The 19,470-nt window shown below is 41.5% G+C and overlaps 1 protein-coding gene across 2 annotated transcripts in view; it reads left to right on the top strand.

Annotated features, from left to right (window-relative positions):
* The window catches only part of thada (THADA armadillo repeat containing), a 96,208-nt gene that overhangs the window by 35,413 nt on the left and 41,325 nt on the right, over window positions 1–19,470 (top strand). For both annotated transcript variants that reach the window (XM_030442585.1, XM_030442586.1), the window contains exons 28-29: window positions 2,786–2,917; window positions 11,789–11,957. In XM_030442585.1, coding sequence (XP_030298445.1) covers window positions 2,786–2,917; window positions 11,789–11,957 — 301 coding nt within the window. The remainder of the gene's footprint in view (window positions 1–2,785; window positions 2,918–11,788; window positions 11,958–19,470) is intronic.

A 19,470-nucleotide genomic window follows, 5' to 3' on the forward strand; every position in this document is an offset into this window, starting at 1 on the left:
ATCTTTTTGTTTGTTTGAGTGAAAAACAAAACCTCTTTTTATATTTTCTTTGAGTCCTGTTTCTTACTCCTGCAATAGTGACTAAAATTGTGGACACAAGCAGACCCCATCTTGTCTTTGTTTTAGATTTCAACTCTGGGATTTATTTTTGGTGTCCTCTCTTTTACCTCGTCTCACAAAACTCAGTTCTCTCAACACAGACCTCAGGTTCTGTGGTCGGGACAGACCGGCCTCCAGTTGCACTGTGTATGTGCACACATGCTCACTGTATTTGGCTGCTTTTTCGATCCAACAAATTTAATCTGTCCACGAAGATGCTGCAGTCTTTATTACACAGCTAAAGAAATCAACTTAGTTAGAAATGTTGTATTAGCTTTCATGGCCTGTCGATTTTTTAATTTCAAATTCCTAATCTTGTTATCTCAGCGTAGCAGACTTAACCATGTTTATCTCTGAAACTATTTCAGGTCAGCCCCCACATTTTATACTGCTGTGCAGTGATTTGTAGCCGTACATACTGTCTTATCTACACTGCCCTCATTTCCAAAGAAAACAGTTTTCATATGATATTCCAAGTACTTTTCTCTAATTCTTTAAACAAACCTGATGATTTATTTGCTTGACCACTAACTAAATGCTAAGCTAGAGCTTCAGTTTACTTTAGAGCTTCTTGTGTGTCTCTGCTACTGTGTCCCTTTTGCTACTTTCTAAAAAGTGGAGGAACAAAAATACTTTAGGTCAGAGCCTTGTTTCCACTCTCTTTAAAGAAATGTTCAACAGAAATAACCCTTTCATCAAACCGCTGCGTGCTGTAGATGATTAAGGAGTTTCAGGACTGAGGGCAGACATTCATGGAAGACCTCAGTGTGGAATCTGAGAGCGCCATTAAATGCCACAGCGTCTCTTGTTCATCCTGTCAAGTGTTTCTGCCGCCAGCTGTATCCCAACAAGGCCTAATATGTTTGCAATTGCCCTCTATCTGCCCTCCTTCTGTCTCTCTGACATCACATCCTGTCCCGCTGTGCTGAACCAAACTGTGACACTAAACACATTGGACCAGTAACTAATTGGGCTGCTATTGCATTTCCCATTTTGCAGATCTGTGGCGGTCCCGGTGGATGAGTGTGTGTGTGTGTGTGTGTGTCCATACGTGTGTTTGTGTTGAATGAAGTAATGAAAAGCACAAGTTGTTTTCGCAGGGGGTCTGTTTTTCTGTCTTTGTGCTCAGAGATCCTCATGACACACACTTATAAAACACAGACCTTACACAATCACAAGCCTACACAAAGCTCAACTGCAGGCACTCCCCCCATTGTAAACACTGTTGTCTGAAATTATCACCAAACACACTGCTGATAAAGTTTCATTGGTTTTAATAACCTAGATAAAGTGAAAATCCTCCTACTCCACCAGATGTGTAAAACTCACTAAAGCTTTTGGGGAGTTGATTTCTGCTCCATTTATCCCTCAAGGAGCTGGACTTTCACAGCAGGACAGGAAAGAATGAAGCGGATCTGAAGGCAAAGTGTGGTCCTCCAAAATAAATACCTGGTCCTCAACCTTTTTGGTCTTTTTCCCGACTTCGTCGCTTGAGTTCTTGTCCGTTTCTCCATTTTTTTTCCCTCCCTCCTGCCTTCACTGTGAGTGTGTCAGAGTGAAACTGTGAAACCGCTGGCAGAGACGGTCGGTTTCCATTCTGACTCAGTTGGCAGTGATGAGATCTGGACGGAGGAAAAGAGGGAGGTGAAAAGCTCAGCTCAAGGACGGATGAGGAGATGACTGTGTTGGAGTGTGGGTGGTTTTAGAAAGTCAGTGTGTATTAAAGAGCGACGGAGGAATTAAGGGTTATTTTGGTTTGGAATTTTGATTATTAGGTGGTTTTCATCTGTCAGCCATATTTAATCCCGATTCAAAAAAAAAGGAGAATGGACAAACACACTAGAAGTGCAGCTATTTATTTCTCTTTTATTAGTTTTCTCAGTTTTTTAATTAAAATAACAAAACCTGGGACTATAAAGGAATAACTTGACACTGTGGGGAATAACCTCACTTTCTTGCTGAGAGTATGACAAGCAGATCAAATACCATTCTGGTGTGTGCGTACTGAGTATTCAACTAGAACTAGCAGGCAATCAGCTTAGTTTAATTTAGCATGGCATAAAGGCTGGAAATGAGAAATCATCACATGATTCCAAGTAAAACCTGCTTTTTTGTTTTTTAAGTAACAAGATAAAACAAGTCAGTTATGAACTTTTAGAGATGAGCTGTAGAGGTACAGGTAGGTGGACCGAACATAAATTTTCCTCCTGCTGATAGTCTTCATGCTAATCTAAGCTATTTACCTGCTGACTCTATGATCATATTTAGCATATAGACACGAGAGTCATGTTGATCTCATGGAACTCACCGGAAGAAAGTAAACAATATTCCAAAAGTGTCCAACAATTCATATAATGCAATGCTATAAGAATGTGCTACTAAACAATGAAAAGGCAACACCTCATTAGAACTCCTCAGATAGGTCACATTCTTGGCAAAAGATGTATTGTTTTCCTTGTTTGAGGGTACTGAACTCAACAGAAAGCAAAGAAATCCTCCCCAAAAACCGTGTAGGGTTCTATAGGGGAAATGCAAAGAGGTCCCGGAGTCCAGTGTTAATGCAATTGCAAATGCACTCCCTTAATCTAAAGGCTGCTCCGTTCATTATGCACTACTGTCACCTGGACATTTCAGGTATAAGTGTCGCATTATTGACGTGTGTGACGTCTGTGCTGTTTGTGTTCAGTGACAGTGGACAGGTGAAGCTGCACCCCAGTCTGTTCCTGCTGCTGCTGGTGCTCAGTCGACTCTACCCCTCTCCCATGGATGGCTCTTCTTCACCTCTGGGACTGGCTCCCTTCCTGCCTTTCATCATTAGGTGGGTGTCAGTGCCACAGCATTGACAGTCTTCATACACTAGGCATGTTATGTTTTTTTTCCCCCCTAGGTTTAAAAGCTATTCAATCAGATAATTTAAACTTTCATGTGGAAATGGTTGGCGTTTGCCCTCTTGAAATATGAGGTCTTTTCCATGTTGGCTTAATAGCTGAGATAAGTTCTTTCTTGAATATCAACATTGAAGTTTGTGTTATACAATTGTGTGACCTCGTATTGTTTTGTCCCAAACATCAATATGTTTCCTATTGCTTTTTATAGTGTCAGTTATCAACATTTAAAAAGGCTGCTCATTCTATTTGTTACAGCTAATATTATTGTTTTTGTTTCTGCTGGCGAAATTGTTTAAAAATAACTATTTTACTGATGGCTGATGTTGATGTTTTTGGTTGTTATGCCATACATTATCTCAAAGGCAGGCACAAGTTGTTACTTGGACTCAAGGATGAGCTAATTATAATTTAATGGTCGAAGGTCACTGAGAACTCACAAAACACATCTTTGACCATGACTCAACAAGTCATATGATAAATATGACAACATTCTATGCAAATATGTGTAGATGGATAAAAAAGGTCAAGGGTCAACTTCACTGTGACTCTATACTATTCTGCAAAACATGTTGAGACCGATATTCAGCGTCATTGCTCAGGAAATGCAACTTGACTGGTGAACAGAGAGGTGGTAATTCTATCTTATTTTGTTTTTGTGGTTATGTATTCCAATGTTGCTGGGAACCAAATAATAATAACCAAATACCTAAACTGTTCTAAACTGCACTGCTCTTCATTATACTATCTCTAAAAGAGCACATATTTAGCATACAGATTTATGAAACAACCTTTAATTTAACCTTCATTCGTATGAAAAAAAAATCCTCCTTTAAACAAATGAATAAATAACTTTTTCAGCCTGCTATACAGGTACTCACAGGCGTCTGTGAGTTCACTTCTTATATCATATATGAGTTGAAGTAACCATGGAAAAGAATCTTAACTCCTAGCTAGCTGCTCTAAGAGTCCCAGAAGTACAACACGCAGGATGTGAATGGAAGCAATGCTCTCCCTGTCAGAGGCTCCTCTTTGTGTCATCACTATCAATGAAAATGTGCTTCCAGCCAGCTCAACTGCATATACAGAGGATATAAAGAAACATTTGCGCAGGGAATGTTCTATCAAATGTAAAAGGGTCACACACCTGCTTTCTCAGCCACGATAAACCTCTGAAGCAACGTTCCTCTGAACCTGAACTCATTCTAAGTATAGAACAATCAGCAAGACAAAACACCTGCAGTCTAAACAGGACTGTGTGTGTGTGTGTGTGTGTGTGTGTGTGTTCTTTTGTGTTGTTTGCACAGGTGCTTCTGCATCTTTTCTATGAACTCCTGTCTTACATTGTTTCTTTGCGTCACACTTCTCAAAGTCGAGCTGATGTGTCACCATCCCTGATGAAGGTCTGTGGCTTTTTGTCCAATTCTGTCTCAGTGCGCTGAGACAAAACACGTGTCTAGTTGGTGTCGTCTCCAGCGGGTTCTTGTGTGTTGCTGCTTGTGCCGTCTCGTGTCACAGCGATTGATTAGATTGCGACTGGTTTATCTGAACCACATTGACTGTTGACTGGGGAGTAAACCTTGCAGGCGAATGGGAAACTGTGGTTGCAGCCTTCATTTTTTACATTCCTGAGATGGAGAAAGCTACAAATATTATTGGTTCATCCACTCCTGCACCTGCAAACAGATCTGAAGCTTGTACTTCTCACACACATGCCCTTGTGTTACTGTTGTTGTGAGGACCATCGTTGACATAACACATTCACAATCCACAATCTTCACAACAACATACCTTATCCAAACATTTTACTTTTAATGTTAACCCTATATGTATGTGTATAAAATCCAATGATTGTCGTCTGGGTTTTAGGGCACGTACTCCTACTAAAGAGATTGATGCTCATTTTGAGGTGTAGCTTCTAACATGACCTGACATGCCAGCAAACACAGCTGGTGATGTTTTGCGGATGGAAAGCTGGCAGAGGGGGGAGATAAAGTGATCTTCCTCACATGTTAGTTACTCCTGGTGCAACTTGCGCTCTTAGGCGAACAGAATCAAGCGTTGAATCGGTTTGTATGAGGGGAAGACACCAAGATTTAAAACATACTTTTACATGGTAAAACCTTAAAAAGGCCTCCATTAGTAAGACTAATGATGTTCATCTGCAGTGATGATAGTCCGTCGAGCTATATGCAAGAATTCTGCGCTGGAGGATTAAGTTGTGTGTTTTGTTGCGTCTCAGTTTGTTTGTGTGTGAGTATTTGGGAGGAGATGTGGGGGTGTGGGCGGGGGTGGGTGGAGGGCAGCTGGCAAGGACTTTGAGGTTGGAATGCTCCACAGACGGTTTAGATAACAGAACTTGAGTGTGGGTATCTTTTCATCCATGTGTCTATTATTACTGTATGTGTGTGTTGCGTGGTAGATCTTGGAAAGCCTACGCGGGTGATATATTAAGATAGTATTGCATGTGCTTTGTGAGTAGCGTTTCTGGCCATTTGGTTGTTGTTGGGATGATATTACTGATATGTTCGTCTAATGCTCTGTTACAGCTGACTGATGTTATTAGATTGAATAGCTCCTTAACTTAATATTCATATTATGATCGTATCTCAAGATGCTTTAAGCCATTCTAGCGGCCCAAGAAAAGTCAGTCAGTCAGTAAACTGTTTGGTCTGACTTGAACTATCTCACTAAAATTGAATTATTTCCAGATATTCATGGTCTCACGAGGATCAGTCCTGATGTTCATCTGACTTCTCCTCTTGCACCACCATGCGGTTGACATTTGTGGTCTTGAATAACATTTTTCAGATGGTACTATGAAAATGGCGTCATGTGCTCTAATCTCTATTAGATTAGGATCCCTTCCTAATGTTATGTAATTGATGGGGGACAAACCTTACAGTTCTTGTACCATACAAAAACAGATTTCTTGAGTTTATCTGAAGTCAATATGAGGCTTCAGCAGTCTGGAAGATACCCACTTGATTTGTCTATCTCAGAGTCTGAGAGTCGTAAAATTCCTCTCTAGCATTACAATCCCTCCACTTCAGCTCAGCAAGGAAACAATGTGGATAATTAAAACATTTTAGATTAAAAAGAAAGATCTCTTCATAGACAGTATGAACAGGAGGGAAAACAATGGTGAAAATTTTTTTAGACAGGCTGGAACATAACCAGCTCTTAATTTTGATTTATCCGGGACTTTGTTTGATGACCAGAGACATGAAAAGCTAATGGCTTCACTCACACCTAGCTGTACTTTGTGGTTACATCTAATTAGCAAATGATAGCTAACACACCAAATTGAGTTGGTGTACATGGTAAATATTATACCTGGTTAGATCAGTGTGTTATCATTGTTGGCATTTAGCTATAAGCGCTGTTGTGTTTAAATACAGGCTCACAGCTGTTTGCATGGCTGTAGGCTCACATGACCTTTACACTGCACTGATTCAGGCCTCCTCCACTAGAAATATGCCGAATCATCTTACAGCATTTGTCCATGTGGTTCATTAGCTAAATGTGCTCATGAGAATAAAGCATGTCTGAATACTACATTTAATTGCTGTTATTGAAAGCATCATTTTGTAGGAAGTTGCGTTCTGTGTGATTTGGTGCCCCCACAGTTTCTGAGTGTTTTAAATACAAATCACAGATCTGTAACCATTTGTCAGACATAATGTCAGTGCTTACTACAAGCAAAACTCAACAACAATAACAATGTTTTGTGTTGAAAACTTGTATCTTGAAGTAAACATGTATGTAACGCTGCGATCCTGCCTCTCACTGATGTTAGCTAGTATAAAAACAAATGATGGGGGACAGAGTGGCTGAGACAGAGACACCATTCACCTTATTACAAGACACTGTCGCATCAACATGATTTTTTGAAGGTAAAAAAGTTACATCATGATGCTTTAAGAAACACTACCGTTTTCCATTTTATCTCAATATGACAAACTGTAACTGTAACCACAGCTTTTTTCAACTGCTCAAATGTATGGATATTATGAATAAGATCTATGTTTACAGTTGGGTGTTTTGGAAAGCTTCCTAGTAGAGCCATGTTGTAATATTTCCACATGTAACATTTTATGAAGCTGTGACTAAGAACCAGGGAAGTTCTCGCTCAGTGAGACACCAAACACTCTCATCCTGTTTGGCTGAACGACCTTCTGGTCAGAAGGTGACAAATGGAAAGTGAAGTGGGGATCGCAGAGTAGTTGGGCTGTAAACAGGAATAGCTGCCATTTGAAGCTGCAAATGTGCAAGGTGGACTTGTGCAACCTAACAAAAGCCTTATTTCTTCCAAACCATTTTGTTGACGAACTTACCATACTTTTTATTGCACTTCAGTAATTAAGTGAAATCTTTAGATATTTCCTTCAACAACTCCTCTCTTGTGGATGTAGTTATCAGGTCAATAACTCGAGGACTGACTCTCTGGCTGACTCTGACTGTTAGTGAAGGTATGCTGCACACACATCCACCCAAATGAAGCCCACATGTTGGAAATGTTAAATATAGCCCAGCTCTAATTTCTTTGGCTCCAGCCGTGTTTCTCTTCACCAAGCTCCCATCCCCCGACTCATCTTGCCCAGGCGTGTGCGGACGTGTCTGATGAGGTCGACGACTGTCACCCCCCCCCCCCCCCTCCTCCTCCTCACCCTCCTTACCCTCTTCTTTCTCCTCTCCATACGATCCGACCCTCCACCTCCAAAGATTAAATGCAGCTTAGCTCCTCTTCTGTTGACAGGACGTAGCACCGTGCCTAATAATTTATCCACTTTATCCCTCCATCACAGCGCACTGCATTTTATCTTCATACACTCCCACCACCGAGATGTTTTCACATTCCTTCGCCGCCTGGCCCTCGACATGCGTCACACCTGCCTGGATAATGATGAACAGAATGACGGCGATGACGACAAAGAGTGGGAGGATATTACATTCAGACTTATAATTAATGGCAGCTTCATTCCAACGTCTTAATATCTGTCGAACAGTTTGTCTTATCACATGTCTCTCTTTCAGCTTCTCTCCTTTTTTTCCCCTCTCCCTCTGCCTTCATGATTGTGATTTATGCCCTGCGATATCCAGTCCAGGCATCTCTCCTCGCCCTCCCTGCCTCACTCCCTTCCTTTCTTTCCTTACTCGTCCTCACTGCCTCATATCTCATTTCTTTTGAAAGGGCACGTTAAACTTAAGTGAGGCTTTGAAAAGGACCACTGTCATTTCCTTTCCAGCGGCAGCCTGTAGGCGTTTTTAATAGTTTCAACCGTCTTGTTTGCGACCAGCTTTTTTAACACCACATATACTTTTGTGTGAAAACAGCAGCCATTAGCAGGCAAGGTAACTGAGTACATATATTTAAGTACTGTACTTAGATATACCACAAGGAACTTTTAACTGGTTATGAAACAGTCTCAGTTAAATACTGAATGATGAATGATTTTGCCAGGTTTAATGTTGAAGTCATTTTGACAAAAATGTCAAACAATCCCCATTTTTAGTTTCTCCTGTGTGAATCCATCCATCCATCCATCCTTTTTCGTCCGCTTATCCGGTGCCGGGTCGCGGGGGCAGCTGCCTGAGCAGGGACACCCAGACGTCCCTCTCCCCGGACTGTGTGAATGTTTACTAAATCTTTCTGTTTTATAAAATTTTGTAACTTCCCTGATTTGAGTTTTGGAAGACCTCGCTCTTTGTATGCCATTTTGTCTGCCACTGGACACGAAGTCTCCGAGGAAAATGAAGAAAATATTTTTCTATGTGCTTCCGTGTCTCCATTTCAGAGTAAAGTGTTGTTGGTAGCTGCGACTCAGATTGGAAAAAGGCAAGGTTGCGGAAGTTGTCTGTTTCTAATTTAAATAAAAACAACAGATAGGTGACTCAATAATGAACATAATCAGTCACCTTCACCTCAATGCTCTGATACACTCTAAACTGACAAGGACAGGCTCCAAACAACCGGGCAGCTGTGGTGATGTTCATGTTACTGTACAGCGCTTATCTAAATAGGCATGTTCAGATGTGAGGAGCCTGTGTTCATACATGTTTGTGGATTTGGACGGATTAAGAAATGTATGCCATGCAAATTTAGGTCCAGCTGCAAGGTGTCTCATTTATATACTACCTTTAGGAGGTCGCTTAAGTCAAAAATTGTCCAAGTTCTACATATAGACTGATTGTCTGTAACTGTGTCACTTCTACATGTTATTGTTCACTGACCAACTGTGTTACTTGTTTACCCAACATGCTATAGTCTCTGCGGAGGAAACTGTTCTCCCAGTTCTCCCAAAATGAGGCCCAGATGGGTCTCGTCCATGCCAGTCAACAGTCTGCTATGACCCCACAGGGGACGGCCCCGTTTCTAAAATTACACCCTTCCAAACTGTCATTTCCTTTTACAAAAGTGTTTCAATGGGACAAATTAGCACAGATAGTTAACATATGGGCCCCAAATGGAGGCAGGGAGGGGTGGAAAGTGAGGGATGGACATGGGTTTTGGTCGTTAGGTGTGAGTGTGTATGTGTGTGTGTGTGTGTGCGCGCGCGTATGTGTGTGCGTATGAGTGATCGAGTGTGAGAGACGCTTGTGCACATAAATTCACGTGTACAGCCGCGTAGAGCTCAGGAATGCAAACTGTTGTCTGTGATGCATGCTGTCTGGTCATAGGTGTGTGTGTGTGTGTGTGTGTGTGTGTGTGTGTGTGTGTGTGTGTGTGTGTGTGTGTGTGTGTGTGTGTGTGTGTGTGTGTGTGTGTGTGTGTGTGTGTGTGTGTGTGTGTGAGGGAGAGAGGCATGCTCACAGCAGGTGGAAAAGCATTTGTTGACAGTTGACTTGTTGCACAGCCCTCTCTTTGTTTAAATCCACATTGATTCAAGCCATATTTTATTTCCCCCTGTCTCGGAGCAGGCAGACTAGTGGAGGATGTTTTTGACACATTATCAGCATTATCAGTGCTTCTCCTCACACACACTATTATTTCTCAGCATGGACAGTACAACGCTGTACGTTTTGAGTCTGCACACAAATCTCACCCTCACTCATACCAAAGCCGAAAAAAAGCATGGATCCTTTTCATCTCCGTATGCCGTTGTAGTGATGGATCAGTGTTTCTTCTTTCTCGGGAAGCATCCGCTGAATTTTCCACAGTGGGGCTGAGCTGCTGGCTTGGCCTCCACTGCCAGCTTTAATGCCATCACAGACCCTATAAACAGCCTGCCAACATGCTGTACACGCACCTTCATCCTCCTTTGACTCCTGTCCTGTATGCTGCGTTCTGTATATGCTCTCCATAGATGTGTTACCCTGTGACTTTCAGGCTGCCTGAATTCTTTGGCTGTAGCAAAGTTTCACCCAAATCAACTAGAATAGTAGCAGCCGCTTCACAGGCCTACTGAGTAAATGTTGATGTCTACTGAGAACTTAATACTGTTATTTGTAGTTATATGTGCCAGTTTCATGAATGACATTTGTGCACCAAATTCACCTGACCACCTGAAAGCCAGACATTAACTACTGGTGTTAGAGGTGCGGTGTAATGTAAATGTAAAAGATAAATGCTGGAAGTTGTTTATTTTTGCTAAATGTTTTTGTCCCTTCTGGTCCTCCATAGAAAGGTTTTTCGCCATGCTAGTGGTATGGCTGTATTGATGTCAAGGTCAGTTGGTTGGTCCACCACTGTGGATGTAGATTTAAGGTCAAGCAGTCTGACTGTTTTAGATCATAATCCATCTTGAAGGCGTCGACAATCTAGCAAACCACCGAAAGCCACCAGCTGCTGGCCATGACCTTGAGTTTAGCAAACATGCACAAAAGTGGTATCAATCTTAAAATATGATGTTGATCAACATTAAACTAGAGGGAACTGTTTTGTTCTTTCTTTGTAGTTGTAATTTTTTTGCAAATATAGATGAACATGTGCTTAAGATTTTCCCACTTCCTTCTCTGGCAGTAGCTCTTCGTCGGCCCCCTTCGATCCGTCTCACCCCTCCTCCTCCCCTCTCCTCATTCAGCTCTTGGTCACGTCCTTCCCTCCTGTCAGCTATGGCACTGTTATGACACTGGAGAAGGAAAGACTATCAGCTTGTAAACAAGGTTAATTTTAGTCGGCACTCAGGGTGACTGGCCACATTCTCCATCACCAGCAGATACTGTAAGGGGGATTACTGTGTGTGAGAAAAAACAAAGAGGGAGAGAGATCTGTGTGGTTGGAAAATAAAGGGGGATAGATTGTTTCCTTGATAGTTCAGTAATGATTTGAAAATATTTAAATGAGATTTTATCAGTCATCTGCTGGCCTGGGAGTTATTTAAGTCGTGATCCTTTGCAGTAGGGGAGAGAGGCAAAGAGAGGGAGAACGATAGAGATGTTACATAACGTATACGTATATAGCGACTGTCCAAAAGAAATAAGTTGTCGGCCGTCTTTCCTAGCTTGGGTTTTTCTCCATGACGTAATGTGGCTTGAGTTCAAAATAATGACGATAATTAATAATAATACACACATAATAACATAATTTTTCATAACAAAGTTACAGCTATAAAATAAATTGAAGTCTACAGTTACAATAACAACCCATGAGGTGTGATAATGGGAAACCTCATTACTTCCTCCGTTAAGTCAAACATGCGACGTAATGCAAGACTCAAAGATTAAAATAACGACACAGCTGTCCTTGTTCCATGATTTTAATAACTTTCCATGACACTAATGTTGCAGCCGTGTTGTGTGTGTGTGTGTGTGTGTGTGTGTGTGTGTGTGTGTGTGTGTGTGTGTGTGTGTGTGTTCTTCAGATGCGGTCGCTCAGCAGTGTATCGGACCAGAGAGATGGCGGCTCGGGCCCTCGTCCCCTTTGTGCTCGTCACCCAGGTCCCATCCACCGTCCACGCATTACTGCAGGAGCTTCCCCCTGAGCCCGGACCCAAAATTCAACACAACCACATCCACGGGACTCTGCTGCAGGTCTGCACCCACACAAACAGCAACGTAAACCAGTACACTCATATATACATAACATATGCCATAACATTCTGTAAGCGCTGTAATCACAAGTCCCTGAAATGACCACAAGCTGTTTACTCAGCGATGGGAGCCTCACGTGGAATCAAACTCTTGTTTGTCGGTTCAGGAATTTATAGTACGTTGCACAAAGGTACGTTCTGCTTCCATACACAAATGCTTTTTTTTTGTTTTTCCGGGGCCTTTAACTGCATCTCATGATCTTCCTTTGTGAATGGAGTTTACTCATTTGTCACGGATCAACAATCAGCTGATAAAAATGTCAAATATTTGCTGGTTCGAACATCTCAAATGTAAAGGTTTTGCTGTTTATCTTTGTGAATTATGACACTAAATGAAGATACTTGGGCTTTTGGACTTGTGAAAGAAAGAAATGTAAACCCTGGGAAATTATGATCTCTTAAAGCATAAGAGCATTTTTATGCCCCCGTGCCAGCGATAGCTGGGGTCAGAGGCTGCCTATACATCCCATTCTTGTGAAGATATCTGAAGAACATTTTAGGGGAACTTTCTTCAAGTTTCACACAAATGTCCACTAAGACTTATGGATGAACTGATTAGATTTTGGTGGTCAAAGGTCAAAAGTCGGGGCCACGTTTTTGGCTAGAGCTCAACTTCAATCATCAACATATGACAACATTTTTTACAAATGTCTAGTTTAATTTAGTTGCTGTAGTTTGTGAAGCTCTTCAACTTTATTACATGGACAGTTGTTTCTGATATTTTGTTCACCAAAATGTATGTCCATGTCTTTAGGGTTGACAGGATTGAGGAAACATTACAGTCGCCAACATCCAGTTATTGTCTTAAATGTGAAGAGGTAAAATTGGCTCAAATGACGCCGTAGTAGACTCAGGTGTTTTATCAACTACAGCTCCACTTTGCTGTAATGGAATCACAACTACCGGTGGGACACACACATTTTCAGCCTATATCAGGTGCGATGCTTTGACATACGTTGAAGCTAATACGGTTAGCTTGTTAAAACTTCTGTCTACAATCAAGAGTTGCTTGAACATCCTTCAGTTAAAGATATTTAAAAAAGTAACCACTGTTACATTATTAGTAAATGTGTCTAATTCAGAATATAAAAAAAAGTCCACACATACATAATAATTGTTGTGTGAAAGTGGTATTAATGTCACCTTATAGCTGCTCTGAAACATAAACTGAACTATAAAAAGCAACCTTGTACAGTATTTGTATATACAGCCTTTTCTGAGGATTAACTGTCCTCAGTTCATGGATTCATTCAGGTACAGACATGAAAGTCTTCACAACTGGACTTGAGGTTTTCATTTGACAAAGACATAATATAAAATGGACTTGCCAAAGGAGTTATCAAAACATGTGTATGTGCACACCCTCACAGAGATTGCAGATATGGTGCATGATGCCTCAGCACGCACACACACACGCACGCACGCACACACACACACACACACACAGTCAGTCCCACACACCCAGTTTCTACACAGAGCCTGTCCAGACAAGGCGGTTATCGCAGGGTAAATACCAGTGTTTAGTTCTGTCATCACACTCTGACAAACACAACCAAACAGTCTGCCGGTAATATCAACACACACGGAGGAGCAGGGGAGAGGGAGTTTCCCCAGCCTTTTATTGAACACCACTGATGGGCTTCGGTGAGGGAGCCGGGGGGTATGAAGCGGTACAAACCGGGCCGAGGGGTCAACACAAAGAATGAAAACTGCACCGCTTCTGCCCTCTTATTGATGGAGCACTTATGGTTTGGTAGTGGTCTGGACTGCAGGGAGGTCCACTGTGGGATGAAGGCAAAGGATGGAGAGGATGACGAGGAGGAGGAGGAGAAGGGGAGGTGGGCCTCTTAAAGGCTTAGAGGAGATTTCAGAAGAAGAGTGGATTTTAGTTTGCAATCCTGTCATGGCCGCCATGTGTGGCGCTTCTCCAGATGTCTGCTGATCTCTTTCTGCATTTGTCTTCTCAGCTTCGACTCCATCCATTTCCCCTCCGTGTTTCTTTTGCTTCCTGTCTCTGCTTTTTTTTCCTTGGTAACTTTTCTTCAGTCTCTGTCTGCTGCTCTGTCCTGTGTTTCTGTCCCGCTGCTACTACTTTTCTTCGTTCACTCTGTTTCTCTCCCTTTCCCATACAAAAGAGTGATATCATATTGTGTGCTGCTCTGTGTAATTTAGTCTTATGTAATGAACGGTGTAACACGAGGTGACTTCTTTGTCTTGTCATGTGTTCTCTGTGTCTCATTTTCACAATTTTTTGTCATGTGTGCTGTATCACAAGCTACGTGTTTTCTGGTCACTGTAGACACAGACCCGCAACATGAGACACATTCATTTAAACATTTTACTAGATACAGCTTTCTTACTTTTAAGTACATTCTTGCATTTAATGAAAGTATGGTTGTGATAAATGTATATGAAGACTGACAAAAGACTATTAAAATGTAATAGACAATTAATGTTCCCAGTCACAGTACACATATTCACATTTTTATCAGTTAGCTGAAAAATTATTTGGGAGACTAATTGTTTTATCTGTAAAATGTCAAAATATTGGCACAGCCCAAGGCAACATTTTGAAATTGCTAATCTCGTCTGACCAACAGTACAAAATGTGAATAAACTCAGTGTACTATCACAGGAAACAGAGAAAAGCAGCAAATCCTCACTTTTGAGAAGCGGGAACAAGCAAATGTTTTACTGTTGTTTTTTTTTTTTTTACTCAAACAACAATTCAATTCAAAAACAAAAATTGCTGATTAATTTTGGGACAACTGACTAATTCAGCCCAAATACAGAATGAACTTAACCTTAGCCTTCCAGTTCAGTTATTTGTTATTGGTTAAGAAAACGGAGCGGCCAAATTATTTTTACACAATTTTTTGCAGTTTTGCTTCTGCAAATTTCCAGCCCTTTCTATCTCTTCCTTATCAAGTCTATTTTTTTTCCTACACATCCAGAAAAGAGGCCAAAGTCGAGTCTAGAAGCGTGTATGGGATATAGCACAGCTGATGCCTGCAGCCCTTCCTTGGCTTTTCAATTTCCTTTTTCCTTCCAGCGAAAGCACACCGGCCCGTTTTACCTCACACGCTGTCTGTTTAGCTTCACTGGACCTCTGAATACATCCATTCTGTGCGGCAATAGAAGAAATAACACATTTTTCCGCATAAATACAGGAATCTTATTTATAACTAATGAGTTGTCCACAAGTGTAAAGTGTTAAATACCTTAAAGGGAGTAAAGAATCATTAACAGAATAAGATGAATGTGCCTCTTTATATGCATGATACTGTGGTATAATGGAAAACCACATACTCATCTAATATTTGAACGCCACCTTTGGACCTTTAATAAATCCGTCTTGAACATGCTATATCCTCTGTTCAGTGTTAAGCTTTAATTATACTGCTAATGCTATGTATACAATTCATGAAAGTCTCTGAATGTTTCAGCTTTTAAAGTTTTTTTACTGCCTTTAACTTGAATGAAGAAGGGGATAATTGTAAGACTAAACAGTTACAACTCCAGAAATCACACATTCAGATGTAATGTGTGAATTGTGCAAATTACAATTGATTACTTTTTTTTTGCTCGCTGTTAAGACATTCAACATGACTTTGACAAGAAAAATCTGATTCAAAGATTTTCATGACAGCAGTCCTGATAGTGTACTTGTTTATCTGTAGGGACCATCTGTAACCAGGCTATAGATAGCAAGTGTGTAGGTAGGTGGGGGCATTATGGAAAAGATGGAGGCAGATTGATGTAAGGAGCTGCAGGTGAAGTGGTCTAAACATAGTAAAAGAGAGATAGAGGTCTGCAGCGTACGTGTGGAGGGGAGCATCACACACACAAACACACTGATAGAGGAGATAGTGGCCACGCAGTGTGTGGAGTGTGTCTAAAATATTCTGCACTCACGTGTAAGGCGGGGAGGGAAGATGTTTAGACTTTGAGATAAATTAACGGACAGAGAACGGGAGAGTGTGTGTTCTACTGTGTGTCTGTACACGGACACCACACACTGGCGGTGTGTTTACGCTGAGATGATGAGGACATTGTGTTTAGCCTTAGGAGATGCCTAATGTATGTTAATATGCTTCATTTTGTGTGTTTGTGTGTGTAACAGGTAGCAGATGTTTCTGCTCGAGGGAGAAATGACTTCCTCTGTTATTGTCAAAGAACAACTGTTAGCGGGCCAAGTGTGGAGCTGGGAACCATCACAGCTATTCAGTCAGCCTGTACCACCCTGCTGACTTTCTCACACACACAGTGAAGAGGTCCGAAAACCACACACAAGAAAATGTTTCCATTCGACCCCACCTCCAGCCCCAGTTCATGCTCCCTAATGTTGCAGTTCTTTGATGTCAGCATGGCGAGGAATTGTAGTTATATGCTGAATTGAACATATTAGTCAGATACGACTTGATCTTTGCCAGGAGTGATTGATAAGTTATGGCAGAAGGTTGAAGGAGGTTAGTCACACAGTTCTCCTTCCATGCACGTGCAGTTCAACTCTTTGAGTGATTATGTAGAAAGTTTGAAGATAATAGCTTTTTGTGGTATTTCTGTTTCATCGAAAATTGCAAGGCAGCACTGTCTAAAGGAATAACATCTGCCATTGTGCGGTCTCAAGGGCTTAATCGCCTAAACAGATCCACAAGGACATGGTGGCAACGCAAGGGGAGGGTGCCTCTTATTACAGCATGATGTAGAAGCGTGGCAGAGAGAGCCTGGAAGATGACCCCCCATCCTGGCAGGCCAGTCACTCTTTACACTGGAGACCATCGACAAGATCAATGGCAGGATCTAGACAGATCAATGACGCAAAGAAATAATGGCATAATCTTGCCACAAAGCTGGGTATCTACCAGGGTCATATCCATGCAGATGTTCACAACAAACTCCAAATGACCAAAGTCCCAAAAACTTCTTGGACCTGATGAGAAGCGGATTCTGGCAACATGTCAATGTATAATCTTTGCAGTCCTGAGGTGGATCCCAAGACATTTCTCAAGCAATTTGTAAACAAACTGGAGATGAGACTTGGGTAAACCACTTCCAACCAGAGACGAAAGAATAATTGAAACAATGGAAACAGCCAAACTCTCATCAAAGAGAGCTCCCAAGAAACCATAATAGGGGAGCTTCGCAGGCAAGTTAATGGCCTCTGTATCAGGTTACAAAGGGATTACTGCTGGTGGACTACCTGAAAAAGGGTCACACTATTATAGGGGCTGATTACACTGATCTCTTGAGATGTCCACAGTTGTGATGCTTTCCACAAATGCAGTTATGAAGGTGTCCAACACCAATATTCAACAGTTTGGCACCCTCAGCCTTCTATCACTTAATCAAGATGAAGGAGCTCAGCTTGTCGCCATTTTGATGTGCAGATTTCCACTCCACTTTCTGGAGGTCCGAGATACAAAGAAAGAATCCCAATCCCCCATTACTCATGATTAAGTGATTAATTTCAGGAGGGGATGGGAAAGGATTTGAAAAATGTATGTGCTAGGTTTTCTAAACCTGACTCCTTATACCTTCAACCCCCCCTTGTATTATTGACTGACTTGAGTTGAAGCAATTGCAGATTGCCTCTCCTTTGCATAATCGCAACGAGATTCAGAACTTCTAGTGGCTCCAAGATTCTTAATGAACCACAAACGTCTTGCCAGAAATACAAACTCCTAATCACAATACCTATTTTCACTTCCTCCTACCAGACCCAGTGAAGTGTTCTGATCCCACTCACTGTTGTAGTGATTGCTTTATCTCGCTTTCAATAATCACGAAAAGTCCAAGTCCAAGCTCAGAAAAGGTTCTACTTCCTACATTCAAGTTTTCTAAAATAGATGTAGCACAAAGGACTCAAACATAGTTTTGTTATTTGAACTCTTGAGTTTTAAAAAATGACAATATATTGATCATGTAACTTTGTATGTATAAATAGCTCCAAAATGAGCTTTCATAATTGCATGTTAACCTGTCCTTGTGTATTATGGGGATCCAATCGACATGTGAGCATCAAAGATTGTTGTCTTCCTTTCTTTCAAACTGTGTTAGAGGCCTTGAAGTAGTTAATGAATAGTTGCCCCTGTTTTTTTCATTAGTTATGCTGCTTTTGTAAATAATTCACTAGTCGTTACCCCTTGACCCTGATGAAATTTGGAAAAGAAGTAAATGGCTCCCTTGAAATGAATTGATTTTTCCATGAAATGTTGCAATTTTAGATGCTGTGTGACTTTACAGACAAAGACACTGCAGTATTTTGTGAGGGTGAAATACTCTTTGGTCCACATTTTGCAAGGTGCAGGTTCTCCATTAAACTTAGGATGATAATAACATGTTAAAATAACATATTCAGATTCAGATTCAGCAAAATATCAGATTTTGAATGAACGTCCTCCGGATGGCCTGAGTAAGGCCCTTGTCTTTGATAAAGTGTCCTAAAACACACTGGAATCACTTAAATCACTCCAGCATGCCCCAAACCGCTTTGAATACAACCAGAATCAAGCTTAACAAGCCCATCGGATAGACCGGCACTAACCCGACCCGACACCGGACTCTGCTCTCGACACGCGCCAGCAACAGCCCTGGCCCACAACGCTTGGTACAGGCCAGACGTATTAAAGCTGCGGCCGGTGGTGGTTTGAGGACTCGACAGATGTAATCCTTTGTGTATTTCCACAACAGAGGATAAATGAGACGAAGGAGAAGGAGGCTTGAGAATTAAGAATATCGCGGTCTCCGTCCTTCTGGCAGCAATAATGATTGTGTTTTTTCCCAAATGCATTCTTCCCTCCTCTCTTCCAATTCCAATAATTATCTGTTGGTCTGTTGTTACGACGGCTGCCTTTGGCCAGTGGTCTGCCTGAGCTTTCTGAGAAAACCCTCAGGGTTCAACCAGTGAAAAATGTGTGAGCCTGCAAACCCAGCCAGCCTGAATTCAGTATGACATGAGATGTATCTAATCCAAAGGGATCCCAGGTGTTTGATGCTCATGTCAGACATTAGCCATGAAGTTGTACAATGTAAGCTAGCAGAGCCACAAAGGAGTCTGCGATGCACTGTGGTTACGGATATAGATCAAGAGTTGCATCACTTGAGGGCTCGCCGCTCTATTTATACCATTCTTATCTATGGTCTAAACTGAGTTCCACATTGCAAATTACTCGGGCTCATTTCTGTTTTTGTCATTGCACTCAGTAATATAGTGACTATTCACAGTCATCCTGGTGGTGGTATCAATCTGGGCCCGTATTCACAAAGACTTTTATCTTAACGTTAGGAGTACTCCTAAATTGGACTAAAAGTTTTTATGTAGGAGTCGTTTCTTAAAAGTAATTCACAAAGCCGCTGAGACCTACTTTTAGTTATGAAAACATTGAACTCCTAAACTAGAAGTAACTCTCTGTTGCTATGGATGACATCATTTTATAAGGACGGTGACAGCG

Source organism: Sparus aurata, chromosome 15 (genome assembly GCF_900880675.1).
Source record: "Sparus aurata chromosome 15, fSpaAur1.1, whole genome shotgun sequence".
In the NCBI taxonomy this organism is placed as follows: Eukaryota; Metazoa; Chordata; class Actinopteri; order Spariformes; family Sparidae; genus Sparus; species Sparus aurata.